The 20,160-nt window shown below is 37.2% G+C and overlaps 2 protein-coding genes across 50 annotated transcripts in view; one reads left to right on the forward strand and one right to left on the reverse strand.

Annotated features, from left to right (window-relative positions):
- Positions 1-20,160, forward strand: part of madd (MAP-kinase activating death domain) — a 130,248-nt gene that overhangs the window by 9,617 nt on the left and 100,471 nt on the right. The window lies entirely within an intron of this gene.
- Positions 1,778-4,077, reverse strand: LOC125787115 (zinc finger BED domain-containing protein 4-like). Its single transcript, XM_049470875.1, has 2 exons — positions 2,509-4,077; positions 1,778-2,258 (listed from the first exon to the last, which is right to left on the reverse strand). The coding sequence occupies exons 1-2, from the start codon at positions 4,075-4,077 to the stop codon at positions 1,992-1,994; spliced, it is 1,836 nt and encodes a 611-aa protein (XP_049326832.1). The 3' UTR covers positions 1,778-1,991.

The following is a 20,160-nucleotide window of genomic DNA, read 5'->3' on the forward strand; positions in this document are numbered from 1 at the left end:
CAAACTGAACTGCTTGAATTTTTGCATCAGGAGTAAAGCAGCATAAAGTTATCCAAAAGCAGTGTGTAAGACTGGTGGAGGAGAACATGATGCCAAGATGCTACTGTGAAAACTGTGTTTAAAAAACAGGGTTATTCCACCAAATTCTACCTCTTTGCACAGCTTCTGTTACTCACTTACTCACAGCTGATATCTGTAGTAATATTTGACTGTTTGCTTTAGATAACTGAGGCATTTTAATGCTCTGTGTGTGTATGTGTATATAATGTAACACTGTGTTCTGTCAAATAGAATATATCACATAGGGGCATGGAAGCTGATTTAACCCTCTATTGGATGGTGTTGCTCTTAGATTTGTTCTTTATTTTCTGTTACACCATTAATTTAATTGTTTTATTCACCTTTTTAGATAATGTTACACACAAGTCTCTGCACAATAAATGGGTTTGACAGTTCATCTGGAGTGAACAAAATCTATACTATAGACTTAACAACATCAGTGTTCCATTTTCGATCAGTAATTGTATCAGTATTTCACAATAATATTCATATTTTGAAGCTTTTGGACTCTAGGACATGTAATCTAAAATTGAAAGTTCTTGTTTTCTGTATCTAAAATGCATTTTTCCCCTCATATCTAAACACCATTGGCATTTGGCGGACATACAGTACCAATCAGAAGTTAAAAAAAAAAACACCTGAAATTCAATATTTTTTTCATTATTTTAGAATGTTCTGCACTGTGAGGAAAAACACATGGAATTATTTAGTAAACTGCATTTTCTCAGTCAGCTTTATGAGGTAGAGTCACTTGAAATTTTAGGCTTTCAGATAACAGCTGTGCTGAACTCATCAAGAACTCATTAATTACTTGAATTTCTTGTCTCTTAATAAAGTGTTTGAGAGCATCAGTTAAAGTAAAATAGTGAAGAGGTAGAGTTACAGGTATACAGTGAATAGTGAATATTTGAGTAATGTTCTAATCCACATTATGAAAAGCAAGAACTACTCAACTAAATAAAGAAAAATAAATACTTTACAAAATGAAGGTCAGTCAATGTGAGGAATGCCAAAACAACAACAGAGAGAAAACATTATGATGAAACTGGCACTCATCAGGACCGCCCAGGAAAGAAAAAGCAAGAGTTTGCTCTGTTGCACAGGATAAGTTTTTAGAGTTACCAGCCTCAGAAACCGCTAAAAGTTAACAGCCCCCCAGATAAGAGCACCTAAAAGCTTTACACATTTTAGTTTTTTGGTTTGTTTAATACTTTAATTGAATTTACTACATGATTTCTAATATGTACCAAACCCCCTATTTATCATTGAACAAAAAGACACTCTCTTGTCTCATCTGCATCCTCATCCTCCTCATCCTGATCAGATTTAGATTTAGATTTTATGTCATTTAGCATACACTCTTATTCAGAGTGACTTACAAGGGTATTTCTATTACAGAGTTGGGCCATTTTAGTGTTAGAAGTCTTGCCCAAGAACTCTTATTGGTGTAGCATAGTAATTAGGGGTGCACCGATATGGTAATTATGGGCCGATGCCGATATCCGATATTATACATGTACATATCTGCTGATGCCGATGCCGATATACATGGACATTTTAAAAAATACAGTAAGATACCCCACATCGTTAAGTAATAACGTTTATTTGCATAACATTTTAGATTTCAATCTGTGTGCAAATAAAATGAAAAGGTGTCTCCTGAGAAAAATGCTAGCCATATTTACTTAGATAACTGGTCCTTACTTATGACTATTTGTGGTTTTAAAATAAAAATTTAAATAAAACATTAGCTTTATACTAAAAATAATAAATGAAATCAAATAAATAAATAAATGAAAATTAACTTAAAGCAAATCCTTAAACATAAACCAATACCAGTGGACCTTTTTTGATACAGTAGAAATAATCCTTTGCCTTTGTGCTTCTTCACAAAAAAATCTGAGCAAACCGTTTTTTTTTCTAGAAGTTCATCAGTCTGTATTTTTCAGAAGGAGAGGAAGGTTTTTCTTCACTAACAGGAGCATCTCTGCTTTATCACATGCAATTCTGTTCCTCTTTTCATTGATCACATTGCTAGTTGCACTAAATAACCTCTCGCTGTCAACACTAGTGGATGGAGCAGACAGGAACTTCTTTGCTACTTTGGCAATAGTAGGGAATCGACTTTTGTTGTTATTCCAGTACTGCAGTGGGCTTTCTGTCCTTGCTACTGGAGCTTCTGACAGGAATCCCTGCACCTGATCAATAAATACATAAAATATATACAGGTGTATTTTTAATATACAAAATAAGACTGACACATTAAAATACTGCACCAACAATTACAGTTGGGTTTTTGGAAATAACTAGCTACTTCACTAATGTCTAAATGTACATATTTTAAACATTTATTTATTTATTTATTTATTATTATTATTATTTATTATTTATTTATTATTTATTATTATTTATAAAAAATATATCTTGTTCATCTGTTTTTGCGCTAACCTCAGTTGTTGTCTGGGTGTTTTCCTGAGGGGTCAGCGTTTCTTCCAGAATTTCGTCGTACATATCAAAGAGGGAGCACGTCGCTTGGTCATCCGTCCTGGCTCTTTTTTCTCGTGGGCGTTCTTGTAGCTCACTTGTTTGCTCTGAGCGCTCACTTGATGCTTTCTCCATCTCGGTTTGGAGCATTTCTTGTGCCTGTAGTTTCACTTCTGCGGCAAAATAGCGATCTTTGTATCTTGGGTCGACCATTGTAGCAACGCAGTACAGAGGCTCTGTGTAAATATCACTGAAGCGTGTGTTTACAGCTTCTAACAGAGCGTTTTTGCTGGTTTTAACTCCGAAGTCAGAGCGAGCACTCTTGCTCAACAGCCGTTTTAAAGCGTTGACTGAAGGAATCACGTTTGATGCCAATGCATCAGCCTGGCAAATCTCTCTGGTTAACTGTTCGAAAGGAGCAAGGAGTGTGACTATGTTTTCGATTAAACTCCACTGAGAAGCCGTGAGAGTAGCTGGTAACTCGAAATCAGCGGCGTAAGCACCGATTGCTCTCTTCTGCTCCAGCAAGGTTTGCAGCATGTAGAACGTACTGTTCCATCGAGTAGATACGTCTTGTTGAAGCACTTTCGGCTGCAAACCCACCTCCGTTTGAATAGTTTTGAGACGAGAGCTGGCTAAATGTGAGTGCTTGAAATGGCCAACTATCCGCCTGCTAAGTGCAACCACATCCGAGATACTGCGCTGAGAAAACACACCGTCGTGTACGGCGAGCTGGAGCGTGTGGGCCATACAAGGTAAGCTCGGAACCCCACATTCCACCATAGCTTTTGCAATGTTACGTGCATTGTCACGCAATACAACATGTATGTTTTCCTTAGAAATCTTCCATGTTTCAAACATATTCTCAAACGCCATAGAGAGTGCCGAGCTTGTGTGTGATCCAGAGCATTCTTTTGCATGCAAAACAGCCTTCTGCAATTCAAAGTTGTTGTCAATCCACTGCGCGGTTAAACTGAGAATGCTCACAGGACTCACATCAGATGTCCAGATGTCGGTGGTCAGGCTAATGCCGGTCACATTGTCGTTAATGAGCTTGTGAACGCGAGTCTCTACCAAGCTGTGTAGCTCCGGCAGGGCTACGTCGGAAAAGTAGCGACGGCTAGGTATAGTGTACCGAGGCTCAAGATGCTCGACAAGCCGTCGAAACCCAATGTCCTCCACCACTGAGAACGGCTGATCATCTAGAGCAATGAATTCCATCACCTTTGCTGTGATAGCTGTGGCTTTGGGACTGTTTCTGTCAAATTTCTTTGATTTTTGAAGCAGCTCGTCAATAGGCTGAGAAGCAGCAGGTTTCGCTGGTGTGCGTGGTGCTGTTCGAGTCTCCTCTTTCACAGTCATGTACTCTGTATATTTGTCCGGGTGGTGCGCCTTCAAATGTGTAATCAAATTTGTGGTGTTGAAATTTCTTACTTTGCTTCCTCCACGCAAGACGTTAGCTGAGCAAGTGTTGCAAACTGCGTGCTTTATGTCCTGCTCACTCACTCTGAAAAACCTCCACACCGCCGACATTTTAGCTGCACCGCTGTTGCACAGCCCGCCTAGCGTCGCTCGGTCATGTTCCGGCATACATTAAATGCGTCAGCAAGTATCGGTTTGAAAAATCGGCAAAACTTAGGCATCGGCCCGATGCCGATGATTAAAAAAAAAGCTGTTATCGGCCGATACAGATATTGAACCGATATCATCGTGCACCCCTAATAGTAATGTCACCCAGACCTGGAATTGAACCCTAATCTTTACTGGCAGGGAATGGTGTTATCCACTGTGTCACACCAACCAAACCAACCATCAGTATGTTTACATCTAGTGCAGATGCCAGATCATTGTAGATGGATGCAAACAATTGCAATATATTGTGATGAATTTGAATCGTAACTCCATTTACGTATTAGCATTTTTATTATCATTATTCATTTTGTTATTCTTTTATATTTTAAATCTTAATTAATTCAATACGTGAGTCACACAGTGATTCCTGGCCTAGTTATGTTTCCACTGACGTCAAATAAATATCTGCTGTCTTCCCTGCTATTTCCTCTTCCTAATGAACGAGTCCAGGCTGAGATGTTTCGCAATTAGTATAAAGCTTAATGAATCGAAGCAGTAGAAGGTGGTGATTATGAAGGTGCATCATTAGTTTACTGAGTGGTTTTGGTTATTTAGGGTGAGCTGTGCACTTCCAGTTCTTCTGGGGTCTGCAGGGAGACCATTAGTCTGAGTGAGCTGGGAAATGAGTGCTTGAATCAGCTTGGAGAGCAGTAATTGTGGTCACCCGAACGTCATTATTTGGAACAAAGCTTTGGGAACGTTTTTCTCTAGCTGGGAACAAAACACGTCGTAATGTGATCTGATGTTCCCTGATGTTCCCTGAACTCAGACCAGACCATTTCAGGTTATTTTATAGTATAGGAGGCAGTAAAGTAGTCCATACTGGTTATTCAGGCATTCAAGCTTCGACAGGTTTTCTTTTTTTCAGCTATGAAAGCAAACAAAATTGAACGCAGTCGTGGCAGACATTAAGGAAAATACTAAAAAGAAGGGGGTGTCGTGTTGCTTTTCAGTGAATACTGGTGCTGTCAGTGCTTTTTCCTGTCGCTAAGCTACAATAACTGTGTATCTGTCAATCAGCTGCTGTTTTAGCTGGCTGTCATTTCAGTGTGTGTACAGGCAGAAAGCTCTGGCACTTACAGGGCTCCAGACTAGGGGTGGGCGATATGGCTCTAAAATAATATCACGATATTTCAGGGTATTTTTGCGATAACGATATACTTGGCGATATAGGAAAACAGTAAAATAATTAATTAATTTCAGGAATATAGTATAAGAGTGTAACAGCATAATCATAATGTGGCAAAATAAATAATACAGCATAAAATAATATAATGCAGCAAAAAATATTGCAGAATATTTAGTGCATGCATATAAACTGCAAACTAAAACAATTATACAAAAAATACACCTAAAGCTTCACAGTAAATAATAGACTACTTTTAAGACAGAACAGCCCTGTTATCACGATATAGATTTTTAATATCATGATATTTCTGTGTCACGATATATTGTATACGATATAATTTTGCCCACCCCTATACCAGACTAACACCCTCCCACCGTCCCGGATAGTGCACGACGATACGGCCTTAATTTATATCACGATATATTTCTAAATCACGGTCGATACATTGTAATTTCGATATCGATATGAACACCACTTATGGTGTACATCACACACTGACAGTTTTTTATGTTTCTGCTCGGCTTAAATGCATGCAACTCACATTTCTCAGTAACAAATGTTGAAAATACTATGTTTTTATTACAACACTAGGCCAGTTTTTATAGTTTTATGCACTTTAATTAGCCAAAAATTACAGAATTTATAGGAGACAGCCACACTGAAAGGTGTTTCTTTGTAAGAATAACATATACCAGCCCTGCATAAATCTTAAGAGAATTTTGATTCTCTGTTTTATCCTTCATATTTTGATCAAAACTTTATTTACTAATGTCCAAATAAAATGAAATGGTCAAAAATAAATGGCTAACAGCTATCTGGCGACACTAACAGACATTCCAAGCTAGATTAAATTCTGTTTTTCATAACAAAGCCAAAAAATTGACTGTGCTGGTTAGAGTCTGTAGATCCTGTGGTTTGATACGATATACAAATTATTGTTACAGTTTACACGAGTCTTTAGTTATTGCTTTCACAACACAGAAAGGCAGCTGTCGGCCCAAAGCTAGTTAGGTTACCAGACTGCCGGTGTTAATAAAGATGACTGAACGGCTAACTGGTGATGCTAACATGAATTCTGAGCTAAATTAATCCCTGTTTTTAATATCAACATGATGTCTTTTAGCATTGATACAATCAGCTTTATAGTCCTAAAGAAAATAACCGTAGTTGGTGGATTGCCATGTCAGTCAACTGTGGAACTTCAGAAGTGGCAACGTTGTTTAGGGAGAATGCAGCCATCCTGATTGAATAAAAAGTAAACTTTGCATGTACTAATAAATGTGATGGTGTGTTTTATATTTAGTTTACTTTCAGTATTGTAATATATCACAATAAATGTTATTGTAACTGCTGTATTATATTTTGTATTGCCAGGTTCTTGCCAATGCACAGCCCTAGCATGTGGCTAAATCTTCTCAGGATGCAATCACACATTTGTATTTGTAATTGTACTAGTCCATAAATGTACATCAACATTTTTTTGCACTAACCAATCAGACGTAAAGCACAGCTAGAGACTGCAGTAGCAAGCCTGCACAGTATCTTCCCAACATCCCTGATCCAAACACCTCGGTCCCTAGAGATGCATGGAAGGCACAGAAAGTCATGTGTCGGGTGCAAACGTGTATATATATAACCTATCGCTCATAAATCACTAAGGAAAGGTGCTGGATGTCGGAGGCTCCTTGACTTATTTAAATTGACCCTTTTTAGCATGGGGAGCTGGACGTACACGAGGGAACACAGGACACCTGATCCTTGCTTCGTTATTCTAGCTAGGGATGCAATGCAATGCATGCACTGAATAATTTAAGCAGAATAAAGACTGGTTTATTTTAAGTGAAATTTTAACGTTTTTTCACATGGGGAAACAACAAAGGATTTTAAGCATCAGCATTTGCTCAGAGTGCTGCTCAAAGCAGAGCAAACGGCATGTTTAAGTTCATTTTTTCGAACTCTTATTCACACAAATAAAACCCAAATAATAAATAAAACGTCCCTTTCACAAAATCTGGTCTATTTTCCATCTGAAATGTGCAATCTGTACATGACTAGCAAAGTAATGTGAGCTAAGCTAACTTAGCTTTATAGCTTTAACATATGTCTGTCTACAAAATGTCTGATTGGTGGATTTCTCTGTGTAAATTTCACTCACATTTGACTTGCGTATAACTGCTGAGAGAAATGTGTGATATATAACAGCACTGTTTGGGTTAATGTATTGTGCTTTTGTGTTGGTATGTCTGCTGGGATGTTAAGTAGTTTAGTTAAGTGTTCTTTAAATATTTTTAAATTGTAGTTTTGTAAATGCATTTAGCCTGTTTAATAAAAACGGTCATGGTGAAGGCCGCTTGACTCCTTAAAATGCAGTGTTTTTCAGCTTGGCAAGCTTAGCATACACAAGGGACAACAGGACACCTAGCATTCGCTTCTGGCAAAACACATTGAGGAAATTGAGGAAAAATGCTGTGTATGTGGAGAATGTAGCCCTCTGTCTGCCCTGAGTGACTCTAGTGTGATGCTTTCAGTCTATTTCAATGTACACCTATTTTTTGGGGTGAAAGCAGTGACTGTGAGCAGTAGATGCTCTGCTCTGTCACTGAGTTTGATGAAGCTGCTCATCATTGAGTGAATGAAGAGATAATGCTGATCTTATAAGAAGACCATACTTCTCCCTTTCACTGCTTTCTGTAATAACTACACTAATAACACACTACTGTACTTTTACTTTCAGTACTTCAGTATTTTACAGTAGACTACTTAAAGCAGCACTAGGTAGGATTTCCTTGATTTTTGATCTTTTTAAAGAAGTAAAATTACAGCTTGAAACTCACTGCATTGAGGTGTAATAGGAGGAATAGCGGTGCTCTTGTGTCTGTGCCGGAGCTCCTCTGAGCTCAAACCAGACTCTGTAAGTTTTCCGAGGCGGCCACGACCAACGCTCGCGAGAACTGCGACCTGCTTGCCGACCTTTAGTTCTAACAGTTCTATAAGGACTACTGGTTCATTCTTTACAAACTAACATACAGACACTCTGGCAGAAGCTGGAAAGAGACCGAATATGTCTGTGAAAGCCAGAAAACGAGAAAGAGAAACTAATCCTCTGGAAAGATTTATTACACTCTACAACTGTAGGGGGAGCCCACGAGCACAAAATCTCAATCCTACCTAGTGGAGCTTTAAGCAATACTTAAGTTAAAAAAAAAAAAAAAATGCCCTGAGACAGCCAACCTGTTCGCAGTTGTAACCTCTGTCTTTTTTTATTTATCTGCCAGTGAGGTCTTTGTCACCTTGCATGAAACCACTTCTACCCATCTCTAGATTTAGTATCTCTGGATTTAGCATCTCTAGCTGCGTCTCCTGCACCTGCATCTGCTCAGAAAGCTGCTCTGGTACCGCCTCTCCTGCAATTTGCGTAAGTGTAGCGAGAGTGCAGCCTGTCGCCTGTGCTGCTTTGATCTCCAGCTGTCGTAGGAAGACCTTTGCCGTGAGGGACTCTCTGTGAGATGATTGGATTTGAGAGGACCTGTGTTTTTTCCTCTGTCTGTTGGTTTAATCGTGGTCGACACTGCCCTCCTATCTTACCTTTGATCTCTCTTGCCTCTGGGTATCCCCGTCAGAACCGCTGCCCGCAAAACAGAATATTAAGTTTGGGGTTAAATGGTCTTCATGTTTAATGCACAGTTTGTGATTACTGAAGTGTGGTTTTGATAAGTGCAGTGTTGAGGATGATTATTAGATTTTTAAAGGTTGAATACAGTGATTAATGTTTTTATTGCAGTATAAATAAAATTCAGCATCACAGTACTCTCCGAATTCATCACAGCATCAGAGGATAATTTGCGGACTGATGGTTTGCATTAATAGTTAATGAACCCTGGCTTGTTTGCTGCTGCTGCTGCTGCTTCTGCTGCAACCCTGATGTAGCTTGTTTTGATTGAGCTGTTTTGTTCTTTTGTGCTGCTTTAGTATTTTAAAGACGCTACATTTTAGAAATACATTAACAAAATGTAAACATCTTAGATTGTTGCATCAGTATCGGTTTGGGTGAGCATTATAGCAAAAGAAAAATATCTTGTGCTGTTAACGTGTTAAAACACATATGATTAATCTGGAAACGCTGGGTTAAAAAAAGGAAAATTATTGTACCAAGTTTTATTTTAATTTTTTTTATCGTCAATGTTGTCGAGTTAAAAAGTGCAAAAATATTTTGTATTGTATTGTTTTGACTAGGGCTGTCAATGTTAAAGCCTTAATGCACGCAATTAATTTGGAATCAATATTGCATTATTATAATTTTTTTAACGCAAGTTAATTATGTCTGTGTGCAGTGTCCAGTTGTAATGCTCCAGAGCAGGTCTCGGTTCAGACTTCCAGCTCCGACCCAGATAGTGAGCTTAGGGGCAGGTGAAACACAAAGCACAGGGAGCAGATAGGACACTCAGACTCAATCTGGCGGCATTGCTCTTGTTTATTTATTAGTTCATACATGAACTACTAGAACTTACAGAAATAAAGCCACCAAACCAGGCTGAACTGCTTGAATTTTTGGACCAGGAGTAAAGGCATAAAGTTATGCAAAAGCAGTGTGTAAGACTGTGGAGGAGAACATGATGCCAAGATGTGTGAAAACTGTGATTTAAAAAACAGAGTTATTCCATCAAATATTGATTATTTCTGAACTCTTAAAACTTTATGATTATGAACATGTTTCCTTTGCATAATTTGAGGTCTGAAAGCTCTGTCAGTTCAGCTATTTCTCATTTTATGTAAATAAATGATCTAAATGACAATATTTTTATTTGGAATTTGGGATAAATGTTGTCTGTAGTTTATAGAATAAAACAACAATTTTCTTTTTACTCAAACATAAACCTATAAATAGCAAAATCAGAGAAACTGATTCAGAAACTGAAGTGCTCTCTTAATATAAATATACTTGTTTTACATTTCCTACATCCATTCTTTTATTTATATTTAAATATGCACTATAAAAACTTTGTGGCTTAAGAATAACAAGTGCGATTAATTGCAGATAATCACAAAATATCATTGTGATTAATCGGATTTAAATTTTTAATCGATTGAAACCACTAGTTTTTATATAATCTAAATCTAATAATCTAGGCCTGTATTGTGGAGACCGGGTCAGACATCTGTCCCTCAGTGTATTGGGATTCAGCTTAATGGTTCCTTATGGCTTCTCATGTTTCTCTGAGAACCTATAGGATGGTATAGTTACAGATCCTGAATGCACATCAGAGGAACACAGAGCTTTTCACTGAGCATATGTGCTGCTAGAGGGTGGGACAAGATTTGGCAACCATTAATTTTCCTGCCACTTGAATTACCCCACGCAATTAATCATTAAAGACGTCCAGAGAATGTCCGTTGTCTTGGTGATGTGAAGACAAAAGCCTGAGGGTACCTAAACACTAAGCAGTACACTTAATAACTTAAAATGCAATTTAATTCATAAAAGCACTGATATATTGCTCACTTCAGAGCTGAGAAAACATCCTTACTTGTTTATAACAAGAATATAAGAATATTGTTGTAAAATTTTTAGTTATACTTATTTTGACCACCAGTAACATAAGAGGGAGAAGGTCCATTTTATTTTTTATTTTAATTTTAAATGTTTAAAAGTATCATGCATTAATTGAATGCAATTAGTGTGCCTATAAAACACAATACTACACTAATATTTTTTTCAAATGATCAAAATAACATAATTTGATTATCATTTATGTTGTCTTATATCTTTTTGAAATTAACTACAATAAATGTTGGTTTGAAAGTCTGTAAATTCCCATACAGAACTGTGGTGTTTAGAGTGGAAATACAGTTTAAAATGGCTGATTATCCAGTGATTTAAAAACTAAAAAAATACTTTTTAACATGTTTCCAAATGCTGATGCTGTACTTATGGTGGTGGTTAAATGTGATCTCCGTATGTGGATAGTGACATTTGTTAGCTCTTTGCGGTTGCTGTGCTTCTAGCTACTCACTGTTCTGGGCTGAGTGATGGACTCTGGAGAGGGTTATCCAGTTAGTGCTGTGATACTCTCTTTACTGGTTTGAGTAATGTACAGTTCTTTTGAAAGGGGTATCTGGTTGGTGCGGTAATGCTCACTGTACTGGGTTTGGAGATGCATTCTCGAGATGGGTATCCGGTTACTTGTGGTAAAAATAAACACCCTATTCTATTACCATTTTTAATTATGAGTCAGTGTGCTTTCAGGAAACCTTTATAATAAGTTGTAATATTGGTGGATGCAGTGAACGCTTTAGATCATGTTCTCTCCATATTTCACTGACACACTCTCTTAGTAATAAGTCAGGAATATGCCATGCTGACCTTTTGTGCTCAGAGCTCTGAGTAAAAGCTCTAATTCTGTAACAACTCAGGAAAACTAAAGAGAGTTTAAAGGGCAGAGGAGTTTTATTGATATTCATAGTTATTAAATAAAGGGATAGTAGTGTCATGTATTTAAGCTGCACAATATATTATTTTTTACTCATTTAATTTAGTTGGTAGGCTGCACTCGCACCATAGAAATGTGGATATGACTGGACACCCCAACTTTCTCTTTATTTTTATATGGTAGTTTTTGTATGGCATCATGCAATTAACCATTTGTAGGACTTTTATAATAGAATAGACTTTTTTTATAATAGAATTTTAGATAACCTAAAAAATAACTAAATTATCTCTGTCAGTCCTGTCACTGTCTGTCTGCCTTATACGGACCCTAGTTCTCTTGAGAAAGACTCCATTTCCCAGAATGCACCTGCGCTCATCCCTCAAGACATGCCAGATCACGTGACGCATCAGCGTTCCAACTCGCCTGCTTCTAATTATTACTCACACCTGGAGTTTTTAGTATATATAGCCCCTGTTTTCACTCTCTCCTCGCCCGGTATTAAATCTATACCCTAGCTCTTCTACCTCGCGTTTCTTTTGTGTTTGATTTTTTTTTCCAATCTTTTTTTGTCCTAGACTACAAGCCCTTTATTTTGTTAGCTGTTTCAGTATCAACCTATTTTTGTATATTGTGTATGAACTCTTTGCCTGTTCACTCCGGTATGTTGTTTCTTTATGCCATTTCGTTGCTGACCCTGCCTGTCCCTGACAATTCTTATAAGCTTTATCGCATCTCTAATTGTGTTTGGCCACCGTGAGTCATTAAACCTAACAATGCATTTAATTTTAACAATGCTTTTTTTTATTTAATGTAAAAATTGCCGCAATTCTGAAAAACTTCAACTTACATTTTTCTGATTTTTAATGATTATAAAGTCACTGACATGAACAATGTTGAGGCAGCTCCGTGATTTGCAGTTGTGATATGGCTCAGTTTCGAATCAGTTTCGAATCAATTTTTGAGCAAATATAATTTATGTATAAAAGTTTAACTTTTGAAATGTATTGCTTCAACAATAAATGTATTGTTAAAATGATAGTTTATGAATTACAACATTAAATATTTCAATTTTTCAATCTTTTGTCGATAATGTTATTATCATGACAGGCATATTTCCCATACTTTATTCCTATGAGCTTATATACAATTTTATCAGCTTTGTTCTCCTTTCTTCCACACATTTCTCCTTATTCTATTAAACAAGCTCTGTTCTCCCAAGAAGGTCTTTCGTAATGTTTGGCTATTACGGGCATGAATGACGGAGATGTTGTTTGTCTTTCTGGGTGGAGAGCGTGAGGCCGTATTTGCTGTGAGTTTCCTGCAGAGAGCTGAAACTACAAATTATCCTGGAGCAGCTGATTAATTTTCAGTACTATAGTAGTCCTCATGCCCCGACAATCCCCCCACTTGCATTTAAATCAGTGCTAATGAACTGAAGAAGTGTCGTTATTAGACGGCGTGCCTTGCGTTCTTTGGGTCCACTTTTATCGTGCCCTTCACATTTATTTCCCCCCTTGGTAGAGATGAGCTGAAAATTGGAAAGCGTGTTCTTGTCAAATAGCTTGATCTTAGCTTTCAAGGAGGTCAGATTATTTAAAACATGTCACAGTCGTTGAATACCCAAGACTATTTTGAGGTAAACATCTTACAGAACCGTGTTAAGGGCATTTTTGCAGTTTTTCTGAATAAGTAAGAGCGTACCCTGGACCGATTCTGGGCACACCTTTAGAGGATTGACTGGTTTGTTCTGGAGGTTGTATCAGAGGTGATTAGCGTGGTGTTGGTCTTAATTGGTGCCATTTAAAAGCAATCAGTAAAAGTACTTAAGCTCTCTGGTGGTTTTATGGTTGTTACTAGTTAGTTGTCCTTCCTTTACCTCGTTTCAGGTTTGCAGAAGAAAGGTAGGACACCCAACTAGTAATGATCATAAAACCGCTTGATTATCTAGTAGCAAAATTAGAAAAGGTTAAAAAAATGTTTGCAAAAGGTTTTTTCAAGCCTGGGAGTGGTACAGATTACTGATCCCGCATCCCGGATCGCTAGTCTTGCAGTCTCTTCAAGCTAACTTTGGTGCAAAATAAGAAAGCTTTTTTGCATAGCAAAAGTTGCATAGCAACGTTTACGATGTACTTAATACCTAATAAATCAGGTGTATATATATATATATATATATATATATATATATATATATATATATATATATATATATATATATAATAACAGGACTGGAACAAGTGAGTGCGGTTATGTGACAGCTCAGCTCCTACAGACAGTTGTTTGGAGGAGCTCCAGCGTGAATGAACGTCATACACCCCAAAAACTCCCTCACTATTGCTAGAGTATTTAAATATACTGAAATAAATATGAAAAAGAAGCCACCTCCTGAAGCATTTATGAAAATCCACACAAAAGAGTGATGCATATGATTGCACAATTGATCCATAGTTCGTAAAACGTTCTTGTGTGTGAAAACAAACCAGAGATAATGAGCTTCTTCCCCAAAAAAGCCTAGAATTGTCTATTTATTTATTCAGGACGTGTAAAAACTTGTTTCAGCTGCTTATACCCGCAGTTCCTGACCATAGATGAATCGTAAAAAAGATCGACTTGCAAATTTTTGATCATGATCTTTTGATTAATAGCTCATCTCTCTTTTTACTACCATGGTCAGGTTCATTGACCGTGTATGCACACCAATCACCCATTGTCCAATGATGAGTCTGAGAAGTGTCCACTATGGGGGGGAAAAAAAAAAAAAGTTTGATTCCAAGCAACTGATTTCGATGTTCCAAAAACGTGTCCTACATATAGTCCCAAGAAAGTGAAGTTTGGATAATTGAAGGACTTTGTTGGCATCGTGACTGAGACTTTAATTGGCGACTTTGTGACCCGGGGATGCTACAAAGTATTTGGGAGGCTTCTGAGAAGATTGCCTCTTCTGTCTTTAAACCACATAGAAATACGCCTCTGGAGTTCACCAGACAGCTCTGGAAATTTAATTGGATCTGGGTTCTGCAGTCTCATGCAACAAAAATAGAGCTTTTTGCCAACAAACAAAACAGAGGTTTAGCATAAAACCTGAAGTCAAGGACATGCTGAAAAGTAAATAATTGTAGGTGTGAAGATGGAAAGTTCTTAAGTGGACTGCTGTAATAATGTGGAGTCGTTATTCTTCTTAAAGGCCTGAGAAATTTTCTGAAATACAGGAGGTGATCAAAATCTGGCTTCTTATACCAGGAGGCCAAGGCTTATGTTGGACCTTCTAGAAGTGTAATAGTTCAAAGCAAGGGTTCTAAATACTTGTCTTGGTGGTCTGCTCTCTTGGTCTAGTTTAGCATTAGCTCTACTGTAAGGGGTGTTTCATACCTATAGTTAGTTATATAGGCATAAATGCAATGTATAATCATACTGTAAGATATTTTGATATTGATGTAAAATGCAGTGAATTAAGATCTTAGATAAATTTAAGCTCATCAAAGGTTCAGGGCTTTGCTTGGCTGCAGTAATTGTTCCAAGGATAAGCAGTATCATATTTTAATAGTTTATTAAGGCACACTGGATTATGCGACACTAGTAAGGAACCGGGATGTCGTCAATTTTTTTCTTCTAGTTAAGCAGGTCTTGTCGCTTGGTAGTGGTGAGGAGGTAAGTAAAAGCTAAGCTAAGTAAACAAAACTGTAATTCTAAAAAAAAAAAAAAATGCTAGCGATTAGCATAATTAGCAGCTAATGCTAATACTGCTCCAGCCTTGGTGCTGGAGAACTAAACTCAAACCTGTAAACACTGTACTTTAGCAGAGTGGCTTTACTGCTCCTTGCTTTCTGTCTGGTAAAATACATACATAAGGTGCATTGTCGATTTTTGGAAAAATATAAGGATTTTAAGTGCGCCTTATAGTGCAAAAAATATGGAAATGTGGTGGTGTTCACTTTGGACCTCTGCCCCACTGAATCACACACTGCCTCTGCCTTGCTGTACCACACAATGTCTCATTCTACCTAACTCTGCCTCAATCTGCCTCCAGCCTGGTTCTGCCATGTGAGCACATTCTACAGTGTGAAGAGCTCCCTCTGTTATGAGGACAGTGTGAATGACCAGTGATGTTATAATATCACTGTTGCCTGGACTGACTTGGTGTCTAATGCAGTCCGTGCTTCAATTACTCCAGCTCTCCCTCAGTAAGACATGTGAGGATTTAGGATTAGGTGATCTGACTTTTAGATTAACTATGTTCAGACAGAAGCACTTATGTGTCCTAATAGTCAAGGCTGTCTGCAGTACAACCCCACTGTTCGGGCTTGACCGCTTGTGAAAGCACTGCAAACAAATTAAAAATTCAGTTTTTATAAGTCTGATGGGGAGAAATCCAAAGTGCCCAAAGTTTTCTGTCAGAAATCATAAATATGAACATGTTTAATATTCACAACTCAGTATCCTGTAGGGTGGGATGGAGCAGATTCTCTAGTGGGAAACTTAAATTAAATCTTACATTAAATCACTGTGTTATTTCCTGTTGTTTGGAATGAGTGAACTTGTATCTGCCTATAACTATATGTCTTTAATGTATGTGTGCAGCGTGCATAGTTGAGTGTGTGTATATAATATATATATATATATATATATATATATATATATATATATATATATATATATATATATACATACACACATATATATATATATATATATATATATATATATATATATATATATATATATATATATATATATATATATACATACATACATACATATATATATATATGCACTGTTTTCAGCCAGTCTTGCATCCATAACCAATATTTTATTAATATTTTATTCAGGGCAGATGGTGTAGTGTGGGAGAGTTTGATGACTAACAATGATGAAGACAAAGAAAAGAAAAATCTTTAAAAAAATGGTTTTGTGTGCAGTCTTGCCTTTTCAACATTGGTTATGTGTTTAGCAAGGATTTGATGTGATGCAAACAGCTGATCCTGATCTTATTAAATGCAGTTTTTATGCATATTTTTGTAGGCATGTCTCCTGGTGTTCAATATGCAATTGCGAGTTAACATTCATTTACAGTCAGTCACAGTGGCTCTAAAATGCTAAAATGGGCAAAACAAGAGCTAAGAAATGCTTTCCTAGTCTAGTACCAATGTGATCTAAAAGCTCAGTTCTTTGTCTCTGTTAGCCCATAAGTTGCTCAGATTCTCTGATTACTGTTGCCACTTTTGAAGATTCCACAGTTGACTGACATGGTGAAACACCCTAATAGTTATCTATATAGCAAGCAGATTGGGTCTAAGTTGAAAGACTTTTATTGAATAGATTATATGTTATATGTCATATTTCAAAGAGCAGGTGCTCTCCTTATAAACTGCTTATAAACAGTTATAGCGTATGCAAAAGAAAATCAGATCCCAAAGCCTCCATCCTGAAACAGCTTTAATCTTATCTCGTATGCTGTTTTAATCGTCTCCAGGATGATTGGTGGGACGGTGTTAATCTGGAGCGCTGAGTATACTCCTTTTTTTATTTCCCCAATTAAAATCTGAGACCGTAGTTAACTATGGCTTTAACTGAAGCAGCCAAATGACTGGCTATGTTTATTTTCATACTTTTATCTTTTGCCTTTGATGGTCACCTTGTGTTTTTGTTTTCCCCAGCTTGTGATTGGCTAGCAGCCACTTGTTGTCCTGCTTTACTAGACAGCAGTTGAGTCCTTGTCTGATCTGTTGAAAGACGGCGCTCTCGGCTTTGCTGCTGGAGGAAGGGAGGGTGGGTTTCCACAGTGACCGAGATGAATCTCATTACTGTGTAGTTGATTGTAGCTGAGTGCTGGAGGGCTGGCGCACAGTGACCGTCACAGGGGCAGGTCATCTGGCGTCACTCGTGCACTCGCACACTCGCTGGGTCTCAGGAGATAGTGAGGAACAAGTAAGGAGTGGAACTGCAACGATTTGTCAACGCAATCGACAATCGATATTATTGTCGACGCATCGTTAACCTGTGATGAAACTCGAGAGAGAGTGAGCCAGATTGAAGAGGAAGACACGCACACACACATAGTGAGAAATAAAGCGTCCTGATTGGCCTCACCTTTTGCTTATTCAGCCAGTGAGGTTTCAGTGTGGGCGGGATTTGCAGAACGAGACAGAGCGCGAGAGAAAAACAGTGATTTAGTGAACACAAACAAATTACATCTGACTCTGCAATAGTCTAGTCTGAATATGGTGAAATAATGACAGTTCTGCTCACTGCACAGTTTAAACACTGACTTCTATATATATATATCTATCTTATAGTGGGTAGAACTACTGCAAAAAAGCTTGATAAGGTTTAGGTTTAAACAGGATTAAATCCTTCATTAACATTACTAACGCTAGATAGAGTAGCTAGCTAAGTTTTAGAGAAATACTGTACTCTCTACACTATATCAAATTTGTTATAGTAACTATATATAATAAACAGCTCTGGAAAAAAATAAGAGACCATGATTAGTTTCTTTGGTTTGTTCTTTGAATATCTCTGGAATATAGTCAAGAGGAAGATGGATGATGACAAGCCATCAAATTAAGCTGAACTGTTCAAATTTTTGCACCAGGAGTAAAGGCATAACATTATCCAAAAGGTACTGCACAAATTGTCTTGGGCCCTAAATGTTTAACAGTAAATGTGCAGTAAAATTTGCATTGAATGAGGAGCCTCACCACTAGAAAGTGCAAATATAGAGGGCATGGGAAAAAATAATCGTGACTAATCGACTACTGTAAACAGAGCGCTATTTGTCCTTTGGTTATTTGTGTTTCTCTCTGAGAGATTTCAGATCAGGATGGAATTAATTTTCTCTGGGGGTTTTGTGGGATAAGCAATTTAGGCCGGGGCTGCTTGTGAATTTTAATGTTTAAGCGTTTGTATTGTTCCCCATTCAGTATTAAACCTCATTGGCAAAAAGCCACATAATTGTAGCGGCACATTTTTTTTTAGAGCTGAATAGAAGTGAAAGCCAAGCAGAATTAATAATGGATTCATGAGTGATCTTAAGTTTCAGAACAAAAACAGGCTCTTGGTGCACTAAAATGTGCATAAATTGTATTCTGAACTATTTTTATTTGCTACAGTTGTGCTTTTTAACTTGATCTCAAGAAAAGAAACTAAAGCAGGCTCTTGGTTTGCCAGAATGTTTTAAGAATTGAAGCAAAAACTGACACTCAGATGAAGACTGAGGATGTTTTTACTCTAATAAATTATTGTGAGAGGTGACGTCTGGTTATAATCGTCTATGCAAAGAGAAAAGTGAGAAATCAGGAAATTGTGGCATAAGTAATGGGGACATGATACAAGTTATGTTGTACAAGTTAAGTTGGGTGACATGGTGGCTTAGTAGTTAACATGTTCACCTCCTAGTGTGTTGGGTCTTGGATTTAAATCTCTATGTGGGTGGACTTTCAATGTTCTCCTTGTGTTTGTGTGGGTTTCCTCCAGGTACTCTAGTTTCTTTCCACAGTCCAAAAACATGGACATCAGGTAAAATGAATACTCTACATTGTCCTGGTGTGTGAGTATTGGAGTGTAAATATATATGTACGACTGTATGACCACTAGAGGTGTGCCATATCGTATCGTACGTAATAATATCGCAACATTTTTTAATATTGTGAACGATATTATACCCTGAAAAATTCACACTTCTCATTTTCCATTATATATCTACTATATATATATATATATATATATATATATATATATATATATATATATATATATATATATATATATATATATATATATATATATATATATATTAGTGTGTGCAGTATCATTTATTTTACCTTAATCATAGATATATGGAGATATTTGGAGTGCATTGTTATAAGTATCATGACTCTCATGATTCTGGATCGTTGACTTCTACTGTTACAAATCTGATAAAATTCTTGTATATTTTTTTACATCTCAGTTAGGTGTGTGCCATATCTTGAAATATCAAGAGTATTGGTATCGTGAAAATACCATTAAAATATCGTAATATTATTTTATGGCCTTATCGTCCACCACTATTCCTCAGGCCCTGGGTCAGCTGGGTCAGTGTCTTTTAGGTGGAGGGTTGTTTCTGGTTGAGAGTATGCTGTGCACGATTGGCTCACCTCACTCGTCTCACTGGTGGGTGTGTGGATGAGTGCTGAGTGTAAATTGTAACTTCATTCATTCAAGTTGTAAAAGATTTGTAATAAAAGAGTATTCACTCATTTGTTCATATGTAAAAATCTGGAATCTACTTACTCTATCTGTCTGTAGAGGATGTGGTTCACTTTTATAGGGAATATTTTTAAGGAGTATTTGAGATTCAGCCACAAACATGCATGCGTCGTGACCTAAGCGTTTTCACACTCTTTTATGCGACCATAATCACAATGACAGGAGGCCAGAATGGAGACATAA

The sequence above is a fragment of the Astyanax mexicanus genome, chromosome 23 (genome assembly GCF_023375975.1).
Source record: "Astyanax mexicanus isolate ESR-SI-001 chromosome 23, AstMex3_surface, whole genome shotgun sequence".
NCBI classification, from domain to species: Eukaryota; Metazoa; Chordata; class Actinopteri; order Characiformes; family Acestrorhamphidae; genus Astyanax; species Astyanax mexicanus.